At 39.5% G+C, this 23,717-nt stretch overlaps 1 protein-coding gene across 1 annotated transcript in view; it reads right to left on the reverse strand.

Annotated features, from left to right (window-relative positions):
* Window positions 1–1,204: 1,204 nt before the first annotated feature.
* The window catches only part of SPSB4 (splA/ryanodine receptor domain and SOCS box containing 4), a 157,678-nt gene continuing 135,165 nt past the window's right edge, over window positions 1,205–23,717 (reverse strand). Inside the window, exon 3 of the mRNA XM_024202867.2 lies at window positions 1,205–2,475. Coding sequence (XP_024058635.1) covers window positions 2,348–2,475 — 128 coding nt within the window. The 3' untranslated portion in view covers window positions 1,205–2,347. The remainder of the gene's footprint in view (window positions 2,476–23,717) is intronic.

Genomic DNA, 23,717 nt, shown 5'->3' on the forward strand with positions numbered 1-23,717 from the left:
CGCGTAGCTGAATTTGCGTATCTTAAATCGACCCCCCCCCCTCCCCGTAGTGAAGACGTAGCCTCAGTTCCTTTGTACATGGCAGTGAGATGAATCCTGCAAGTGCGCTGGTTGGTTGAGTACCACAGGCAGAGATTGCTTCCTACAGGTCCAGGAAATCCTGATACAGAGCAAGAGAACATCTACCAGAGTAACATCATCATCTGAATGATAGAGATTATTGATATGAGCAGCCCGATATGGTCTGGACCCATTCCAGGCCTCTATACTGAAGATCCTTGACTTCTTATTTCACTTGAAATAGTCTGGCCTTTCATTTGTCTCCATTAAGGTTCACCTCACAGCAATCTCAGCTTGGCATATGCCTATACAGTTATGTTCTTCACTGCTGTACAAAGTCTTCCAGTCACTCTGCATCATTCTAAAGTTATTGTGTTTGCCTCCTCATATCCTCAAACGATAACATTATTTACATAGTACCATAGGTATACACAGCATTTTAAAGGGGTCCTGTGATTCTTGCAATTTAAACTGGTTAAAAACACAAGAATATTGCATTAGACATGGTGGGATGAGCTATAGGAAAGGAAGGGTATTCTGTAGTTAACAAGGGAGGAGCAGTCACTGCTTTTTGAGAAGCATGATTTTCCATAGATCATACATCGGATGGGATACGTTTTTTTGTTATATTCTTTCAAATTTGTATGATATTTTGGGGAACTATGCTTGCAAGATTTCATGGAAAGTTTCTGCTTTGGAGAGTGAGGCTGACTGGGGCACACAACTGGAAGACTTTTTCAAGAACAATGAGCAGCAATGGAAGAAGACATTAAGATACGAGCAGGAGAGGAAAGAACAAAGGAATAGTTAGGCAAAAGGCTTGAGCAAAGCAAAAAGTGAGTGGAGTAGGAAAAAATGAGGGAAGAGATATAACAAGTTTTGTAATTCGCAGCCTCCCCCTCTGCAAGACATATTGCAATATAGTATACAACTGATCTCGGTGCTGACAAATTCACAGCGACTAGGTAGGACATGTCAGCAGCAGGGCATTGGCACTGCTAAGACAGACGAGTCCCTCTCCCTTTCTACCCCACCCATCCCACTGCCATAGAAACACCACACAGAAGCAGCAGTGAACTTCAACTCAGAATGTATTGCTTCTGTTAAGTATATCTAATAGTTAATGAAAGGAGAGACTGGTTTCATTTTGGACAGTAGACTTTATTAGAAATTTTCTCCTCATTCATGAGTAATTTCACATTAAAATATGCTGAAGGCAGTTAAGTCTCAACAGTCAACATCCTGCCATTACAACAACTTCCAGTTTAAAAACTAGATAACTGATCAGGCAGATAACTTGAAACATAAGAAATGCAAGTAGAAAGCAGCATCTTTACAAACAGGTTGAGCCTGAAAAATGTATACATCTGGGGGTGGGAGGAAGTAAATCAGTCCTTCCAAGATGGAAACAGTTAAATGAGGACTCCACAGACGTTAAACAGATAAATAAACAATATATCACACATACATTAAAAAGAGAGCAGAAGTATTTAGAGTTGGTATAACATAAAAATAATAAATTTGTTCAATAAAAAAGTGACAGGCTTCTTAAAATGTGAATATCCTAAAATCTCAAGATAGTGAACAGCTTTGTTGTTATTAACTATGCAAAACTTTGGAGGAATGAGATTTGGTCTTGAAAACATTGGACTGCATTGACTTTATTACTATATCCAATTTAGTTGATCTTCCACTCTTCAGGAACAATTTTTCTCATGTACCTTTAAATCCAGCAATGGTGTTCTATATAATGACTTACTTCATATATTTTAGACATGATAGGTCCTCTAACACATTAAGGGCTAAGTATTCAAGACTCCAGATAAACTGTGATTACTCAGCACCTCTGAACATCAAATCTTAAGATTTAGACATTATTGTTAACTTAACACAATGTTATTTCTATCACTAGTAACCACATTATTCAAAGGATGCTATTCTGCATAAGGAATATCTTGGGGGCCAGATTTTCAGCTGGTGTCTACCGGAAGTCAATGGAGCTAAGCCAGTAAGTGCCAGCTAAGGATCTGACTGGGAGAATTCAATCTTGGGTACTGTCCTATAGGCAACAGATAATCTGTGAATCTAGATCAAATTGATGTTTTTTGCATACTTTAGTATTCCCCAGTTTGTTCTGCTTCAGTTGATTCAGAAAAAAATACATATATTAAAACTTAAATAACACAAGTGTCCACCACAAAGATTTCTATTTTGATGTAAACAATAATTTCTGCCATTTGCATTGATTTAGTCCAACGTGAGGCCAGAAAAAGGGTTCTAAGACTTCTTATTGATACTGTAAATAATTTTTCAGAGACTGGGGCAAAGGTAGAGATTCTATGTCATGCAGGCGATCTCTGCCAAGAGCAAAGCGAATTGATCTTCGGCACAAATCCATTAAAGGCAGGGGTTCCGCTGAAAAATGGAAGAAAAAATAATATAGGATTAATGTTTTGAAATCAACATTTTATTCATTATTAAAGAAGAAAATGGACATCAACATTTTCAGAAGCAAAAAAAGATGATGCTTGGCAAAGGGTAACAATTAGTGGTAAAATTTTCACAAACTTGAAAAATATATACAAGTGATACTGATTTATGAAGCAGCAGTGTCAACATTTTATCACATTACATATATAGTAAAACAAGCATAATGTTTTCAGCTCAGTATTTGACTCTATAAAATATGAGCTAGTAATCCAGCACTATCCCAGTATTGCTAAAGTTATAGCAATAGTGGGGGCTAGTGTTGTTACACAAGAGTTCAGGATTTCCAGTAATAATGCAAGATCTTATAATCTGTTAATAACACAACTTTCTGCACAACTAAACTAATAGCTCCTGACCTTTAAATACCAACTCCCTTCCTGTTTTAGGGACGGTAAGGGGTCTCTTAAGGCTAAATGCACTTCTCAGCAAACCTAGCTTGGCCCTACAAATCGTGCCTAGCCTTTCTTTCTAGGGGTTACTGAAAGTAAAAACAGGAAATTTCATTATTTTTATATATTATTTTTCCCCACAAATAAACAAGTTTCTTTCAGTTGACAGATTCTTATAAAAAAAATGCCCGTCTGGAAGGTTCTGATTTTACTTTTCTAAATCTGAATTATGTGCTTATTGGCAGCACTGAAAACTGAAAATCCAAGAGCAATGATATACAAGCTCCCCAAGCTACTCCATCAGTACACATTATCCTGACCTACAAGAATCACATGGATACGCAAGTACATAATTCAGCCGCTGTATCCATTCAAACCATTAACACTTCTGTCTACACCCACAACATGATACCTATTGTGATGGTAGCCCTCCTGATGAGTATATTGATCTGAGAGGAACTGGATTAAGATCACCAATGAATTTCACAGAGGCCACCAAATCTCTGCCAAGAGTTATGACTAAACAACGACTATAGCAACTGCACCTGAATGGATTTAGATGCTTGAAAACACACTCCTAAATTCTTGAAACTACATGAAGTTCTTCAATACTATTGAACAAAAACAGCAACAACAGCCTTTTAAAACCACACTTCTATATCTGCCTGGAAACTGAAACGCTTCCATAGAGGAACAAAGTGAGTTACAGTAGAACTCGGGAATGTTCGTAATTCTGAAATGTTCGTAATTCTGAACTAAACGTTGTGGTTGTTCTTTCAAAAGTTTATAACTTAACATTGACTTAATACAGCTTTGAAACTTTACTATCAAGAAGAAAAATGCTCTCTCTTTTTTAGTTGTTAACGTTTAACACAGTACTGTACTGTATTTGCTTTTTTTTTGGTCTTGTCTCTGCTGCTGCCTGATTGTGTTCTTCAGGTTCCAAATGATGTGTGCGATTGACTGGTCAGTTCGTAACTCTGGTGATTCTACTTTAACTTCTCTGGAAACCAGACTGGTGACATATCATTCAGCCTACAAGCATTTGTTACTGTACAATGTCAAATTCTTTTTAGTAAGTTTTTTATGTTTGTATTACGTGTGTAATATATTATTTAAACCAGTGTCTCTTAACCTTTTTGATACCAGTGAGCAACTTGCTACCTTCCTAAACTGTGTCAGGGAGATCTCAGGGACTGGCGCCAGTCCACGAACTGGTCATTGAGAAACACTGATTTAAACCATTGAACTGCAGCCTGGTTTGCAAAAGTTACCTACATTCAGAAAAATCAATTACAAAGCAAAAGATACACAAGTTTTAAGCATTAGTTTTATATACTCAGTGGGTCAAATCCACTGCTGGTGCAGCTCCATTGATATCATGAAGTTTCACTCATTTAGACCAGCAGAAAATATGGCCCACAAAGTTCAATGATGAATCCAATCTCTTTGTCTAGTGTGTCCTGCAGTGAAACTTCTTGAAACAAACATTCTCAGAAAACACTGTTCAAAAGATTTTAAAGTTTTTTCATCCCTACCATCACCTCAACCACATTGGATAGGTTATGACTGGTGGCTATTACAGAAAATACACAAACATCCCCCCCCGCCCAATTCAGCAATGCAAATCTGTGATATCTCAAGTTTCTTTTACATACAACTAGGAACATAACTCCTAGAGGATGGAGTTGTTTAATTCATTAATAAGGCTTAGTGATTATGAAATGGGGGGGGGAGGGGAAGAGAGAGACATAGATAGCTCACAGATTACAGGACTTGAGGAATAATACAGTAGACACTCCAGACACTACATCCTGAACTGCAGTAGTTTGCTGTTGATCTTCCAGGCATCTTTTATTTCATTTCAAAAAGATGACAATGACATTACAAGTTCTTGAGTGACCACATGGTGCTAAGACTTTACTATTTTTACAGCCAAAATTTGCAAATAAATGTAAGTAATTAACCAGTCATGGAGTTAATTCAAAACTTTAAAATCTATCTATCTATCTCTCTCTATATATATATATAAATAAAAGGCATAAAATATTTCTCCAGCTTCACATGCTAAATATGGGGGCAGGTGACCAAAGCCCATAGGTAAGTCAAAAACATGGAGACCTGGGAGGGGGTCGCAATTTGGGTGGAGCATGGGCTGTTATAGCAGAAATAAAGGAGAGAAGACAGAACTGGGGGAGGGGGAAATCAAATCAGTATCTTAGATGTCTGTATACTAGATGGGGAATAAGCAGGCAGAACTCGAAATAATAATAAATAAACACAACTATGACATAGTTGGCATCACAGAGACTTGGTGGGATAATATGCATGACTGGAATATTGGTATAGAAGGATAAAGCATGCTCAGGAAGGAACAATCAGGGGTGCAGGACTCAAGGTGCAGATTACACAACTATACTAAGATCCAAACTGTATTCTCCTACCCCAGCGTCCAGACACACTCACAGCAGGCAGCAGCCCTGGACTAGCAGCCAGAGTAGAGCTGACCATGTGGTGACGGGTCTCACCTAGGGAGCTGGAGGGCTAACTCAGCCTGGCTGGGGAAGTTTCCCAGCAAAACTCTACAAACTTGGAGTCATCAGTGGAGGGGGAAAAGCCCAGCTGAGGGATCTTGCTTTCAGGTCCCTAGAGCCCAGTTCTCAGGGGGAACCCTGTATGCAAGCCTGGGACTCACCAGCTCCCCATACAGCCCTTGCCCTGGCTGGCTCCAGACAGTCTAAAAAAAAATGGCTTCTCCCCTTTCCTGAGCTCCCTGGGAAGGGCATATCATTCCCTATTGGTTGCTGGGCAGACTCTGAGTCTGCCTTGGCTCCCCCTCCCTACCAGGGACAGTGTGCCTCTCCCTGAGCTGCCAGCAGACAGAGCCCCAGGAATCTAGGTAATCTCCTTGGGGGTTACAGTAGCATATAGCTTATCTTTGCATGCCCATGATCCAGAGCCAAGTTTCCAGCTGTAAATCAGAGCAGCCGTTGGGCAGCTCTAACATACGACAGCTACCAATATCCCGAAGAAGCCAAAAGGGCAGCCAGGATCTTGCCGGGCATAAGAAAGTGCCATTTCTGGCATTCTTTCTGCACCCATGCCTCCTATATTGGCATCACAGAAGGAAATGGTGTAGGAATCTGATTGCCAAACCACTGAAGTGCTAGAGCTGTTCAAAACAACTGCCAATAACTGTTTCTAATGACAAAAGGATTTCCTCCACACCACCGCCCCCTTCTCATTCTTTTCATATTCAAGACATGACTACAGTTTTTCATGAAATTTACTTCAAAAAAAAAAAAAAAAATCACCGGGGGCAAGGAGTAAACATAGAAACTTCAGCCAGAAAGGTAATAGTTAAGCAACATAGTCTCTTTAGAAAGAGAATGCTTGACAACCCTTAACTGTGTGTGTTGCTACGTGCTCCACCTATAAAATACACAGACCTCCCACACCCAAAATATTTGAAACACTAACATTCAAGATTTTAAAAATAAAATTTCAGTTTGCACTATACGGACCTTTGAGGTGGTACAAATAATACTAAACAGTGACTCTTCGAATACTGCAGGAGACAGCAGGAAAGTGGTATTCTGAATATTTGAGAACTCAACTATGAAAATCAGTTTTACTTTTAGAACATTCAGAATTTGTCCCTGAAAAGAGAACAGTGTTACTCCAAGGGTAGGAACGAATTGTGATTCCCCCACAACACCGTGTACTTAGAGCGTTGTTGTAGCTACATTAAAATACATTTTGTAGGCCTACCAATTAATCACTAATTTTCCATTTTTGTTTATAATTTTTGTGTGTATTTTCTGCATTTGAAGTGGCCAACTGTGGTAGTGAGCTTGGAAGAATACAAGCCCTCAAAGCAGAATCTCTGTGGGCATCAGTTGTACTGAAGGCTTATGAACTCTAGTAATATCCCATCAATTAAAAAAAATGAATTGCTAAGCTGAAATATAATATTGTAAAGAAAACATGATTCACAAGAATAGCTCTTTCAGTTTCTTAGACTGGTTAGGAATTTAATACAAAGTGAGATATTTGCAATGTGGCAAATTTTTCACAGGAAACCTAAGGTTTCCTTCCAGGCTCCAGCAGCTTATTCCAGTAATGTATGACGGTGAGCCTGCTTCCAAAGCTCTGTCATGTTTCTAAATGTGTTTTTGGGCATCTCCTCCTCATATTAAGGATTATTATGAAAGCTCTCCACTTCAGCATCATTTCAGCAGCTGCCAGATGGGGGAAAACTGTATTTTTCAGGAAGACAGAGCACTTGTCCCTTTTCTTTCTGTCTTCTCAGTTCCATGTCGCAGCTCAAATTAGACAGACCCAATTTTGCAACAGCATTCAAAAAGGAGACTAATTTAATGATGCCACAAAGTAAAATAAATAAAAATAAGATATTCCTTTCACTCTTCCTCCCAAACAGTAAGTGTATCTAAAATACACTCATCCTAGGCAATAAAACCTACAAGTCGGTTTATAAGCCTTTCTTTCAATCATCTCATTACAGACTGCTGTACATCAACCAGCAAGTGACACACCAAGATATGAGAGAGTAATCATTATGCCACTCATTCAGTGCCATAGACTTGTACACACAAGTGGGGAAGATATCATCCTTGTTTAAACTGTAATTTAATGTGATGTGACAACAGGTACAAGGCTATCGCACATACAGATGCCTATTTAACACCTCTTCTCACATCACATGTATATACACAGTGGAGATTGACAAGCTTATTTATTCTTGGCAACTTGTAGTCAATTAACTGTTTGGCACAGTAATAGGAATTCCTTATACCAACAGACATGCTTTAAGAATGAAGACTGCACTCCTGAGCCATAGAACACCAAAAAATACTACTATTCACAGAAGTTCTGGGTGACACCTGAAAAAGTGAACCACATTTAGTATGTGCAATTAACTTGCCAAATGAAACAATTTATTTGATGAAGAATTTTGCAAGATGTAATAATGTGAAATGTTTCTTGAATAACACAACGTGTCTACTCTTGTATGACTTTGCATTAGTAAAAAGTAACCATTAATCTATGAAGGGCCTTTTTATTTTAAGCTGCAATTTTCAACCTGGCCTCAGAAATGAACACAAAATTGAAGCTGGCTGAAAAATTGGATTTTTCATATAAATTCAAAATTAGAAAATTTTAAACAGATCTACTCAGAAGAGAGAAAGGAAATAGCTCAATGCAAAACTAATGAAAGTTTGATGCACAAAGTCTGGAAAACTAGGAAAATATCTGGTGCCCTTGTTCAGATCTTAGCTTTTCTACATAGATTTCTGAGCTGTTGCTTTCAAAACTTGATGCATGTAATTAATTCCTCCTCTCGCCCCAGCCCTGCTAAATACCTGTCAGCATCCCTCAGGTTTCTGTCCTCGTCCTCTTCTCCCTCCTCAAATGCCATCATGATTAACCTCCACCTTTATATGGATGATGTCAAAATATACCCTTTATGCCAAATGTTTTGACCTCAGTCCATTCACACTTTTTTTTTGTAAAGTTGTCAGGCTAAAAAAAAAAAAAAAAAAAAGGGGGGGGAGGGGTATACACCCAATTTTTAATTATATTTGCAAGTCACCTTTAAAAATAAATTTAAGGCCAGAAGGTATTATTAGATCATCAGTCTGACCTAACTGTATATCACGGGCTATTAAATTGTACCTAGTTACCCCTGTATTGAGCCCAATAACTCGGGTTTGAGTAAAGCAAATCCTCCAGAAAAGAATCTCATCTTGATTTGAGAGCATCAAAAGATGGAGAATCCATCACTTCCCTTAGTAGTTTGTTCCACTGGTTAACTACCCTCACTGTTACAACTTTGTGCCTTATTTCTAATTTGAATTTATCAGGCTTAAGCTTCCAGCCACTGGTTCTTATGTCTTTCTCCACTATATAAAGAGCCCATTAATATCAGTATTTTTGCCCCATGCACTGTAATCAAGTCACCTTAATCTTCTTTTTGATAAGCCAAACAGACTATGTTTTTTAAGTCTCTCACTGTCAGGCATTTTCTCCAGCCTGCAAATCCTTTTTGTGGCTCTTTCCTGTACCCTGTCCAATTTTTCAACATCCTTTTTGAAGTGTGGACAACAGAAGTTGACACTATATCCCTGTATCAGTCTTACCAATATCATACGCAGAGGTAAAAATCACCTCTCTACTCCTGCTCACGATTCCCAACCTTCTTGCTACAGCATCATACTGGGAGCTCATGTTCAGTTGCTTGCCCACTATGACCCCATAAATCCTTTTCAGAGAAACTGCTTTCCAGGAAACATTCCCCCATTCTGTAGGTATGTTCTGCATTCTTTATTCCTGTACATACAACTTTGCGTTTGGTTTTATGCAAACACTTTGTTCACACACATTTCAACTACCACTCAACTATAAAATTAAATATATGTAAACAAGAAAGAAGCATACCTCCTCTTAACCCTTCCTTCTCATGATTAACTACTGTTTTACTTCCACACAGCCATATAGCACCAAATTATTCTTCCAGTTACACTGACACAACCCCACTGAAACAATTAGAGCTGCGCTGCACTGATGTAATTGAGGGGAAATGTGGCCCACTGCATTCTTCAAATTGCCTGTTAAGGCAGTGCAGCTTCTCCATTATATTCTAACGAAAGGAAATTGCAAATACATTTTTAAAGAATGAAGATTATGATCAGTCATAAAAATAAAATATGACTCTACCAACTAACAGGACTCAGATGTTAGCAGTGTGTGCCAGGACAAGGGCAGTCAAATATTTTTTCTGCAGAAGTGAGTAAGCTATGTAGTAACCAAGTCTACCTTCTTTCTAACATAGTTAGCTATATAAAATATTACAACACTATTTTTATACAATTTGGGTGTTTTAAAAGAATTTTATCTGTGTCAATGTGTGTCCAATTTAAACAAAACACCAGTGTCAATGTTTCTTCTACACATACTTTTGCACATCTGACCTTGGTTCTTTAAAGTGTTTTTCTCCTAGTATTCTATTCTAGTATCCCCTTCCTAATACATGTGGTCTTCAAAAGTCACACACTATAACCCATTCAACTCTTGTAATGTGAACTTAACTCTGTTACTGCTCAGAACACACACACATACTCCTGCATCCCCACCCCATCCTACGCTCCCCCACCTGTCTCTTCGTATACAAGCAGCTGGGAGCTATTGTGTTTTCTTCTTGAAAAGACTAATGGGTGACAGATGCCAAGATCTTATTAGCTAAAACTGATAAAATAGTCACTTTAATGTCTCTAGCATTTATCTTCCAGGGGAGATAAAGTTTAATATGGTACCATGCCATTACCTTATTTTTTGGCGGAGGAAAAATTTAAAAACTAATAATTTAATCCTGATTTAAGTTTTAAACTGTGTAGTATTTAAAGGCACTACTAAGTTGAAGAAAACAGCAGTGAAGCAACAGTCTCCACAGTAAAGACATTCTTACCCATGTGCATTACTTTAAAGAGAGGAAGACAGTTGAAAAGCAGATCAGAGAAATACAAACCCTAAAGCTAGCTGCGTATCATTAGCACTTTTTAGAAAGTATGTGTCATTTTGAGACTGAGTAAGAGCCCAACCCTACAATCTCCTTCTTGACATTTTCCTTGCTCACACTAGTAGTTTCATGAGGAAGAAGTTTTAGGAATGGACCATAAGATTTTAGACCCCAATTCAGGAAAGCATCCCTATTCAGGAAAGCACTTAAGCATGTGTTTAAACTGAAATCATTGGACAATACACATGATTAAAGATTTGAAGTCATTGGACTTAAGCACAGGCTTATGTCCTTTCATACATTAGGGTCTCAGTTGCCCACAGTCAGATGCCCATTATGAGGAAGCTATCCACACTGTCAGGTTGAGGTGGAATATATTGTATCAGACAAGGCAATTGTGACGTGTCCACAATACAGTAATTTAACTCAATGGATCATCTACAGTTTGGGGGAAGGCTGTACATTTAACAATATAATTACACTATGCCTTGCTGTAGCAAGTTCCTTTCAAGGACTAAAGCTACTTTACAAATATTAATTCAGTCCTAACAACCCTGTATTGTAGGAAAGCAGTATCATAGAAGTTTAGGGTTGGAAGAGACCTCAGGAGGTCATCTAGTCCAACCCCCTGCTCAAAGCAGGACCAATACCGAACTAAAACATCCCAGCCAGGATTTTGTCAAGCTGGGTCTTAAAAACCTCTAAGGATGGAGATTCTACCACCTCTATAGGTAACCCATTCCAGTGCTTCACCACCCTCCTAGTGAAATAGTGTTTTGTAATATCCAACCTAGACTTCCCGCACTGCAACTTGCACAGGGTCACACAAGGAAGTCTGTGGTAGACCCATAAACCAAGACACCTGAACTGTGCTCTGTGGCCCACCAGTGATGCAAATAGCACTTGCTGGTCATCCATAGGGAACTGGATGGTCAAATGGTGAGGCTCCCCTTGTTTCCAGATAAGAGAAACAAAACAGTGTAGACCAGCCCTAAGTATTATCTAGACCATCCTTGACAGGTATTTGTCTAACCTGTTCTTAAAAACTTCCAATGACAGAGATTCCACAACTTCCCTAAGTAATTTGTTCTAGTGTTTAGGAAAAACTTCCTAGCTGCAAAGTAGTTAACATCTAACCTAAGCCTCCCCTGCTGCAATTTAAGTTGTGAAGGAGAACAATTTATCACTCTTCCTAATGCAGGGCAACAGAAGAAAGACATTATAATAATTCAATTGAAAAATTATATAATTTTTAAACAAACCCTAAATGCATTTGCTATTCCAAGGGACCCATTGGACCTTTGCGGTAACTGTTATTGTATTAAATACTAAACCAGTACAGTATCTTAGGCTAGGTCTACACTACAGCGGACTTCCGACCTAAGATACGCAACTTCAGCTACGTGAATACCGTAGCTGAAGTTGCGTATTTTAGGTCGGCTTACCTGGCGGTGAGGACGCGGGAAAGTCGACCGCTGCCGCGCTGCCGCCGACTCCGCTACCGCCTCTTGTCGAGGTGGAGTTCCGGAGTCGACGGTAGAGCCATCAGGGATCGATTTTACCGCGTCCTCACGAGACGCGGTAAGTCGATCCCCGATAAACCGATTGCTACCCGCCGGATCGGCGGGTAGTGAAGACGTAGCCTTAGCCCCTTGTGACTATCCGCCACTGAGAACCACCAAAATTAAAGCAGATAGGGATGAATTATTTTAGCAGGTCAGTTGCCTCAAAAGACTAAGTGGGTTCTCAGTGCAAGTTACAAGCAACAGCAAAATATATCATGTACATATATGATCCCCAGCAGGATGATGGGGAGAGAAGAAAAAACTGGGAAAGGTTTTGTTTTCTGATGGAAAGGTTTTAGTTTAGTTGTGTTTCTCTCATTATTAACTTTTGAATATTATCACAAGGCTATATTTGGTGCCCTTAATGTGCTATTGGACATTATACAAAGTTTGAGTAGAGACATTTTGTTGCAGGAAACCTCAGTGCTTGATGGTTTCAAACATGAAAAGTATGAAGCCACAAACACTGGAGATCAGTGTAAACCACAAATACTGGATCCTCCAGACTCAAACTTTTCCAAAGTTTAAGGGAGTTGGACTCAGAGTTTTAGCTTGGGCCCATCTCTAACATATATACTTCATGGATTCTACAGTCAGAGGCATGCTTAACGCCACTAAATCTAGTCTCTATTCTTCCAGGCCATGACAAAGGGAGGTTCCAATATATATATATATGAGAGATGAGAGTTTGTATGAGTATTTCAACAGATAGAGTTCAAAGGCAATGTTGTGCAGTGTGTAACAGGCAGATTTACAAACATAAGGTAATAGATATGGAAGTTAAGGGTTGAAACAATGCAAATACCTATTACAACAGAAGTCAAACTTGACAAACAGCACACAAACTGGCTTGTTTTATGCCTGAGAACAAGAATGCAATAAAATCTTTCTTTGCCTTTCCCCTCATCATAAACTTGACATGTTTTAACCCTTTTAAGCAAGTATATAACAGTGAGAAGGCAGAACACCTCTAAACTTTTTGAATATATGAAACAGCATATGAAGATTTATTGGGCTTTACAAACAACCTTACAGGCAATGTGCACTTACATTATCAAGCTGGTGAAATAGTTTAGGAAAGAGCTTTTGGTCTCCGTTCCAGAGACAGGGAGGAAGAGACAATATGCTAATAGAACTGGGTACCAAGCCTACAGCTTTAATAAAAGATCGACATAATTACACAGAGAAAGTGACATAATTACACAGAGAAAGTGGATCATATTTAGGTAAAGCCTATATAGTCTCTGAACTTGAGGCAGCTGGGTTTGAAGAACATACATAAACTACTAGACCAATACACCGGGGAAGAGTCTCATATTGCAATATTTGTTCAGAGAAACAGAAATAGAATTTGCACATTTTATGACGCAAGGCACAAATTACTGATCTAAAAATTCACTATAATCCAATTTCACAGGAATGGTACAAAAGTGGGAACCTGCATTTTGGATGTTCTACTTTATTTATTTTGAAAGGAATGCTTGGTTGCTTATTTGTCAGAGTTCTTGAAGAAAAAATAACCGAAGAGTGAAATGTACTTTTCCGGTACAGCCGTACTTATCTACAGCAGCAGAGAAGCCCTGGTGGCTTACAGCATGAAAGACTATTAAAATTTGTAGTAAACTTCAGTTTCCTTTGATCTATTTAAGTTCAAGACAACTTTTAGTTCTGACAAACAAATTCTCCTGTATCTCAGGGGTGCAATTTTGTCAAGCATTCTATCCTCATAAAATAAAGTCAGGTTATTTCATGTTTCCTCAAAGGTTCAACACACGTAATGCTAAATACAGAAGTTGTAGTACCTTATCGTACAAGGTCTCCCTTGTGGCAGGACTTTTAAGACTGTGTGGAGTTCACTGAACAATTTAGAATTTACTGAGCAGTCACTCAGAACTTTTAGTTGGTTTTAGAAGAATCTTATGAGATTTAAATATGGTTGCGATTTGCTATAACAAGGGGCGGCAACCTACGGCATGTATGCCAAAGGTGGCATGCGAGCCAATTTTTGATGGCACGCGGCGGCAGGCTGAGCGGCTCAGCCCGCCGCCGCTCTGGGGTTTCCGCCGCCGGCTCCTGCCAGTCGGCGTCCCCGCCGCAGCCCCACTCCCCTTGCTTCTGGTTGGAGTTCCAGCACAGGCCCCCTGCCAGACAGCGTCCAGGCCTCCAGCCCTGCTCAGCCCTACCAGCCACCAGCTCCACTCACCTCAGCTGCCGATCTGGGGTTCCAGCCGCTGACCTCCTGCCAGCCGGTTAACAAGTGATCACTCAGAAGCCTGTGTGCAGCTTAAAGTATCCCAATACGTGCCAGACATTGGAAAACTCAGCAAGAAAAAGCAAGGGCAAGGATCACACTAAACTGATAAGATCTGCATTTTAATTTAATCTTAAATAAAGCTTCTGAAACATTTTGAAAACCTTGTTTACTTTACATATAACAGTAGTTTGGTTATATAATATATAGACTTATAGAGACAACTTCTAAAAAACGTTAAAATGTATTACTGGCACGCGAAGCCTTAAATTAGAGTGTATAAATGAAGACTCGGCACACCACTTCTGAAAGGTTGCTGACCCCTGTGCTATAACATAGACAGATAAGTGGTATGAAATGTAGACAACTGGTAGGTAGATGGGACGAAAGGAGGATAGGTTGTTTATTTGGTTTTTAAAAGAAATTTTCAGAACAGTTTTTAGAAATCACTCTGTCAGTATCTCCATTCCTTGAAGGGAGCCAGTGAGGACTGCCTTCTTAATAATACAGCATTATGCTTCTCAACAGGAGGCCCACTCTCATGAGACAGAGGAACAATGAGAAAATTGGGGTCAAAATTATAAGTGTTTCAAAGTTGGTTTAAAGATCATTCTATTTTTTTGTTAAACCAACCATTAAATTAAACTATTAAAAACAATTAAAAAACCATTTACCTTAGCCATTTTCCAGGTAAACGCTGCTCATTTTGTTACGTCACCCTTCCACCATGCCCCATTCATATGTCTATTTTGTCATTCTGACACCTAAATTGTGACTATCTTTGTCTGTTCAGGGCATAGCATAATAAGGACCTGATTCTTCACTCAAGTTCCTAAGTGCTACCATACTAGAAATAAATAATAAATATCTACCCAAGCACCCAGGCTTCTATTGCTTATAACCCAAATGTTTTCAGCCCTAATCTGCCCCATAAAACTGTCATCATGATAGTTTTCTGAATGAGTGTTAATTATTCTCTATTATATTTCCATGTTTTAGTCATTTATTCAGCTTTGTAATTAGATTTAGTGATTAAAGTATCTTTTATAGTACACTGCAGTTTTCCTTTTTGTGCCAAACTGGTAGAAAAATGGAACTCTCAGACCATCCTGATTAAATTTAGATATACAGTGCTGAACTGTTTAGAATGGTAAACATTGTGACCATGTTTCTTGTATCATTCTGTTGTACATTTTCTTAATTATTTAAATTTAAATTACCTAAAGGCTCCAGATATCCTCAAACCAAGTGAAAAACTGGGAGCAGCCTAAGATTTAAAATTAAAACATGCTTGTAAATAAACTAATGCTCTCCAGGGGAGATTTGCAAACAACAAGCTTGATTCATCACTTCATTATTCCAGTTTTGATTTCAATTAAATTTCATTGGCACAGGACTGGAGTAATGCATTAATAAATCAGTCACAATAACGAAAGGGATCAAAATGATAATAAATACTATTTGTATTTGCATGTCTTCAAAGTGTTTATTCCTCTTAAATACCATCATCTTTATTAGCAAGTAATTTAGTATTTGCCACAATCTGAGTTACTTTAATACCAAATTAAGGATTCCTTGTTGTTGTCGAGTAGGAAAACACAACCTATGCTTTATGGGAAATGTACATAAAGCATTCTATTTAGCAATAAATCTGCTTGCATATTATAGGCAGCACTGGTATTACAGCTTTTAGTCAAGGTTGCCCAAATCATCCAATTATAAGTTCCTGTTTTCTGTAGCTTATAACTATGCCAAATTAAAAGTTTAGACTGAGATTTCACATGCTGGATATATGCCTTTGACTCATTTTGGGGGGAAATTTTCAGCCAAAACAGTTCAGCCATTTCCTAGAGAGAGATTAGGAAAAAGAAAATCTTACAAACATCTTTTTTTAGAAGCTCTAGCGCCTCAGTGCTTAGGATCAGGGACGTGCTGTCACAGATGTCTGTCAGGAATGTGCCTTTTTCTATTTAGGATGAAAAAGAGCAAAGAGCAAGCTGCAACCCAGGACTGTCCAATGGGACTTTCCATTCAATTGCTGCTTCTGGCTGCTGTGAGTTGGGGTGAGTACTGGAACTAAGAGCAAGGAGCCTGTTTCTCCTGTATTCTTACTGTTCTCCTGTATTCTTCCTGCTGAAACCCAGGAAGCATGGAGGATGATGCAGCCTGACTTAAATGCAGAAGAGAGAAGAGCTGGACTGGGTGTAGGAGACTGACCTGGCTGGGCAGGGCTGTGATTCTGCTCAGTACAGAAGGGGAGACTGTCAGCGGCCAATTACAGCTCCTTGATTCTCCAGAGTGGACTTGTATCTGGAGGCAAGTAACCTGGTTACAGTGATTTCCACAAGCCGTAAGCCAGCTGAGTGCTATGCTCCATCTCTTCCCCATACTTCCTGTTCTGGGGCTGAATGGGCTGGCAGTGCAGAGGCTAGGTATGGTAGTTTGCACCACCTAAGAGACCTTCACTCCACTATGGGGATTCTCAGTGGGCCAGATCTGGCGGCTTTATGTCCTCTTTGCACCTCTCGGACTTCACAAAAAGGCCATAACGCAAACAGGAATCTGGCCTCTGATGAGCTTGGTCAGCTACAGCTATTCTAGTGATTTCCATAAGCACTGTGTGCCTCTGATCACAGGTGTTAGCAAGGGTAGAGGACTGATATCTTTTAGCCCGAGACTTTTTTCTAAGGGTGGGATAATGTCTTCTTACTGGTCATCCATCCCTGTATTTCTGAACATCTTCTCCACAGAAAAGAGGTTTGATGCAGGATGAGCAGTAAAACAAGTATAGCTGAACTATTACAGTGCAGTTTCACTCTAAAATACTACCACGGGGTCTGAATTTATCGCATCTCACCGATTCATTATCAGATGTGCTCAGTCTACAAAAGACTTGTATTCCAGCTGCCAGCTGGCTAATGAGGCTGCACAGGTGTAAATGAAAGCGTCCTTTGGCCTGCAGAAACTTTATTACTGGCAATGATGTACGAGCAGGAAAGAATCCAGCTTTATTTCAGATCCCAACGTGAGTTTGCAGAGCTGGCAATTCGAAAAGCATTACTACGTGTGAGATGTTACATTACTTGTAAATTGACCACATTTTACCATTCCATTAGTATGTCTAGGTACTTACATGTCCCTTCACTGCTGTCGTATCTGATCTGGAATCAGTAGGAAATAAATACACACAGGGAACCCACAATCATATTTGTATGGTCAGTTTTCAGAGTACAACAAAATACAGCCTGTTTTCATCCAAATGTCCTTAGTATTAAGGATAAAGGGAAGAGAATCAGAGAATATGCACTATTTAATAGAACGGTTTCTAAAAAAACATGTTTTTCATATTTTGCTAAGAGACGTCAGCAAGTAACTAAGTAATTAAACTATGATAAGAAATCCTGCTATCTTTAAAAATATTGTAAAAGACTAAAATAATGCATTTATTCTACCATCAGCTGCAACAAGTGCAAGATGAATAATAGAAAATGTATCAAGGGGAAAAAAACAATAACACTACTGTCAACAAGTTTCTATGCCTACTAATAGAGTATACTATACTTAGTTTTGGTGTTAGTGTGACATTTATTATTTGTATTGGTAGTACCTAGGAGCTCAAGTCATGGATCAGGACTGCACTGTGCTAGGTGCTGTACAAACACAGAACAAAAATGGCCCCTGCTCCAAAGATTTTAAAATCTAAGAACACTGGTTTGTGTTGCTCAATTAGTAACACCAAGTAAGTAGCCATTCCGAGATTTCACAGCTATCTATCTCTGCCTATAACCCTCAGCTAGCCAACTGAAGTGTGTCTATCTCACTTTCAGGAAATGGAAAAGAAACTTAAAATGTAAAACTATTTCTTTATTTAACACAGTACAAGCACAATACAAAACTGGCACAATATTCACTATCATGAATAAAGATTATATTTAAAATAATATTTTCTTCTGAAACCAAATACATCTGACAGGGCCATACCTCTCAACCTTTCCAAAAGAAAAATGATTGTAATATGGAACATCAAAGGGGCTGAAGACGGGGGAAATTTCAAAGGTTTTTTTGTGTGCGTGCGCCAGTCCCACTGTGCAGAGATCTATAATTCAAAACACCCTAAACCTATTTTATGTTTGAACAATATGCATTAAATAGATAAAAGATCATTTAATTCCTGCAGTTTTTAGTTTCCTATCTGCTTAGACTATGGAAAACGCTTTAATTAATAGCAGAGGACCATTCTTATTTTTAGCATTCCACTGTTCTGCAACTTGTTCAAATACAAATTACTTTCTTAGGTATTATGAAATATGCAACGCATGCATTAAAGGCAATGGTAAAAGGTTTTTCAGCTCCAGAGAAAAAATACATTGATATCCAGCACTAGTATGCACACAGATCAAGATTTTCAAAACCAGGTGCTTAAATTGAAGTTTATAAGGTTGTATTTATTCTTTGAAATAAGTGACTTGAATCTGTACAGTGCTGAGAAGCATGCAGCTCAGTCAATAAAGACTTTTTTCTTTTGCCTCTGTATACGTTTAGTAGCCTAGATTTTTACTCCTACTTTTTAAAATTTTGGGCAACACTACACTCGAATCACACCCTGCATTTCGTTGTCAACTGGAATTTTTTCAAGGAGCATAAAGGAGTTCGGTGACCAACTCCCACTGAATTTCAATAGGATTTGGGCACCAAACTCCCTAATACTCCTTGGGCATCAAACTTTGTATTATACTGAAGAAAAATTATGATACACAAAGGGAGAAATAAAAAGGAACAAAAGAAACTTACTATCACAGTTTTATGTCTCAGTGTCTCTTTTTGTCCACCTTTTCCAATGTTTTCTATAATGTTAATTACTACTTCTCTCTCATCACCATCATCATCTTTCCTCCCTGTGTTATGTTCTCTCTCTCAAGCAGAATGATCAAAGTGCCAGTTGGTATATACAGCTTTGGGAATGTAAAATTACATGAATTTCTATTTGCTGGTCCATAAACATCAGGGACTGTGCTGTATTTCACCGGCTTATGTTAAAATGTGGGTGATAATGATGTGGTAGAAAAAACACGACACTATTGATATGTGATTAAAACAACATCCTGGAGGTATATTAAAGAAGGGAAATTCTGTCAAACGCACGCATAATACAATAACTGCAGCATCAAAAGTGTGTTCAGAACTAGGTACATGCCACAAGGATCATTATTCATGTTAAATTCTTTTAAATTATAGCCTCTGTTTAGTCCTTCTTACTCCAACAGACCCACCTCTGAGGCTAATGGGTATCTTGCTAAATGTGGTCCAAAGCATTCATAGGTGAGGGTAAGCCTAGTTTGCAGCCACAGCTTTTCTGATGATTGATTGTAGGACACAGGGCCGGCTCCAGCTTTTTTGCTGCCCCAAGCAGCGAAGAAAGAAAAAAAAAGAAAGCCGCGATCGGCGGCACTTCAGTGGCAGCTCTACTGCGCCGCTTCATTCTTCAGCAGCAATTTGGCAGCCGGTCCTTCCCTTTGAGAGGGACTGAGGGACCCGCTGCCGAATTGCTGCCGAAGACCTGGACGTGCCGCCCCTAGCACCTGCTTCCTGCGCTGGTGCCTGGAGCCGGCCTTGGTAGGACATTAATATATTTTGCTAACTCTCTAAAGTTCTAAGACAAATACTGAACCTTCAGGCTTAGAATACACTTGTGCCATTTTAAATTTCCAAGTATTTTAAAGCCAATTAAGCTTTAAAGGTCTGATTCAATTAAAAACAAAACAAACAAACCTATTCAATTTCCATACTACAAGAAGACACATAAGACGACCTTAAAATCATTCTTTCCAGGGTTTGGGTGACCAGCCATTCTAGTCCCATGGAGGCGCTTTATTTAACCCTCATTGATTTGTATAAACCATTCAAATTATCCACACTGGTTATGGCCTTTACCCCACTGACTAGAAGGAATGTTCAAGATCTTTTTGTATCACTTAAAACAGTAAGTGTCCTAGCAATAGAATATAGAGTCAAAATCTTAAACCAGGATAAACACTTGGTTTTCAATTTAATGTCAGAAGTGAAATTTCTTACTTCCTAAGACAGTCCCCCAACCCCACAATTCATCATTATAGGTGAGCAGGCCTGGTGAACTTTAACCTCTTTGACTGGCCCACTCACACATCGTGTTTCTTAGGAATATCTGATACAGACAGCAACAGAGTGTCCTGTGGCACCTTTAAGACTAACAGATGTATCGGAGCATAAGCTTTTGTGGGTGAATACCCACTTCGTCAGACGCATGCATCTCTGTTGCTTTTTACAGATCCAGACTAACACGGCTACCCCTCTGATACTTGATACATACAGGTTGCTCTCTTCCCTCCACTTTCCAAAGCCACCAGACAAGGTTCTTCAAAGAGAAGATCAGTGAGAATCCAAGGACGCTTTCCTGTCCTGTTGCTCAGCAAAGATCCTTCCCAGGTGGATGGGGGGGGGGGGGCAGTGAGAGAGAGGTGGCCAACTGGTCAAGCCTTGAAGATTCTATGTGAACAGGAGCATGGTGGGGAGAAAGACCAGCTGAGTCCTTCCAGAAATGCTGACAGTTGGAAACTTCCTGGCTCACTTACACTTTCACAGGAGTGCAAGTCTCAAAGTAAACAACCACAGGGGACAAATCCACACAACTCAAACCTATTGGTTTTAGTTTGCTGAACCCATGCAAATCAAACAGATGAATTTCCAATAGACCTAGTTTTAAGTACCCTTCAAGTCAGTAACTATATTTCCAGTAACTAAATAATCCTAAATTACTGTAACTCCAGTTATTAAAATGAACAAAAACTCTACAAACCAAGGTGAAAATAAATAAGCTTGTGTTTTTTGCCATGCTGTCTGGACCCAACTATATTTCTCTTTACAAATTATAGATATATGTCCATGATTTCTGATGTGTTAGGAATTGTATATATGGCTGGGTGTAACAGTAACAGCTGAATCTATTTGAATGAGAACCTCTACTCAAGCAGGCTCGGCTTCAGCAAGACACTTAGAGTGCATCTACACAGCCCATCACAGTGAGCCACCCAGCCCAGGTTGACAGGCTAGGGCTTGTGCTTGCGCTCTAAAGATAGCTGTGTAGACAGCTCTTTGAAATTGGAGCTCAGGCTCTGAAGCCCACCCTGTAACAGGTCCTCCTCGGTTCTGCTTCTGTCTCAGTCGATAAGCCATGCAGAGAACCTTGTGCTGATTCAACATCCTGTGCGGTTTATTTATAATTAAGTCCCACCTCCTTCACAGAACACCTAGCACAAGCAGGGAAAGAGCAATCTCTCTCTCTCTCTCCCTCTCACTGCCTGCTTTCCCCCCTTTTCACTTCCTTCCTGTCCATTTGTGGGCTCTGGCTAATGGCTTAACTAGCCTTTCTGCCCAGCCCCACCTACAAATTAGGCACAGGTCTGCCTTGTCAGCTCCAATTGGCTGTGCCTGATTGGAGCTGCTGTGAACAGAGTGCTGACTCAGGGTTTCATACCTAGTACTCTGTTACACACACCCTTCCCTAATGTTCAGAGCCCGAGCCCCAGCCCCAGCCCAAGACACAACTTCAAAGAGCTATCTACACAGCTATTTTTGGAGTGGTAGCACCAGCCCTCCAAACTGGAGTCTGTTGACCAGGGCTGGAAGGCTCGCTGCAATGGGCTGCGTAGATGTATCCTGAAGCGTATGCCTCACTTTAATCACGTAAATAGTCTCATTCACTGCAACAAGACTCCTCATATGTACCTTACTGAATCAAGGCCTTAGCTCACCCTTCCTGCATCCAGCTCTGGGCTCTAGACAAGGCAGGAGGGCAGAAACAACTCCACAGAAAGACAAAGGACAGACCAGTGAGCTCCCAGTGAAAGACTTATTACTTCCAGTGATAACAGCTACCTTCCAAAGGTGTAAAGAAGGAAGGAAAAATGATGAGGGTTTACAAAGATTGGTTCTGAGATGGCAACAACTATGTTCAGATCCATCAACTTCTTATATCACCTGCATGGTTGTTTGCACTAAAATGGGAAAATAAAGGTTCTGTGAAGCCTGTAATACTTTTCTAGTTTTACTACATTTCCAGGACCCACCATTCCCACCTGTTGATGTTTTACTACCATCATCATGATAAAACAATAGCTCTAACAATAAATCCCTAAGGGCTGGTCTACACCCAGCCGCTAGTTCGGCGGCTGGGGATCGAAGTTCTGGGTTCGACTTATCGCGTCTGGTCTGGACGCGATAAGTCGAACCAGGAAGTGCTCGCCATCGACTGCGGTACTCCAGCTCGGCGAGAGGAGTACCGCGGAGTCGACGGGGAGCCTGCCTGCCGCGTGTGGACCACGTCTGAACTGCCGTAAGTTCGAACTAAGGTATGTCGACTTCAGCTACGTTATTCATGTAGCTGAAGTTGCGTACCTTAGTTCGACTTGGGGGGTTAGTGTAGACCAGACCTAAGTGTGCTCATAAATCAATATCTAGCCTCTAATACTAAACAATGGGACATTTATGAAGTATAATGATGACAGGCCAGTTAGCGAAATCACTTCTGAAGCTAATTGGTAACATACTGCTTTTACCATATATATGCTGTTTAGAAAGACTTTTAAAATGAGAACAGATCAAAAAAGCCTGAAGATTCTGAAAAAAGCTTAATATGTGATGTCATATATACATACACACACACACACACACACACACACACACACCCTCAGAATAATCTGCTGATGTTGTTTAAGTGTTCTCTGAGACAACTCTTATTTTTGAGATATATTTCAACAACATATTTACTACTGCATAATCAGAGTTGAGGTTTATGCTTTCAGGATCTTGGTGCAGTTTAAATTATTTATTTAACTGTCCCTAAGGTAACCTCCATCCTTAGAAAAAGGTCAATGTTTTCATACAATTTGCTTTATTGATGCACTTTTCAACATACAAAAGCAGGACTATACATTATTTATCATGGCCTTTCAGTTGTTTGAGAACATCAATTAAAACTGGTTTTCCAATAACTTTTTTTTTGAAAGAGTTAATGATCAAAGTTGCCCTATAATCAGTAAAATGATATAACTAGATTTAAGATATAAACTTTTGCCCCTCTGTCACAGACCAGCACTTAAGCAGAAGCAGGTCATGGCAAACTTAAAAACAGGAAAATTAACCTTGCCACTTGAAGATTCCACATAGGAACAGAAGCTGCCCCTTGAGGACTCTAACTGCAGTACTTACATTTCTTTTTCACTGTCCCATGGCATAATCGTGGACATAAAAAAATGGCAAAATATACTACATTTGTAAATCTGTCAATACAGGGCAAAGACATTCCAAATAACTGTCCTGTACCTAAAGGACTCTTCTCGGAAATGTGTTACATACAAATATTATCTGTATGCAATGTTTCTTGCTTTATC

The sequence above is a fragment of the Terrapene carolina genome, unplaced genomic scaffold (genome assembly GCF_002925995.2).
Source record: "Terrapene carolina triunguis isolate 2854851 unplaced genomic scaffold, T_m_triunguis-2.0 Scaffold88, whole genome shotgun sequence".
Classification (NCBI taxonomy): Eukaryota; Metazoa; Chordata; order Testudines; family Emydidae; genus Terrapene; species Terrapene triunguis.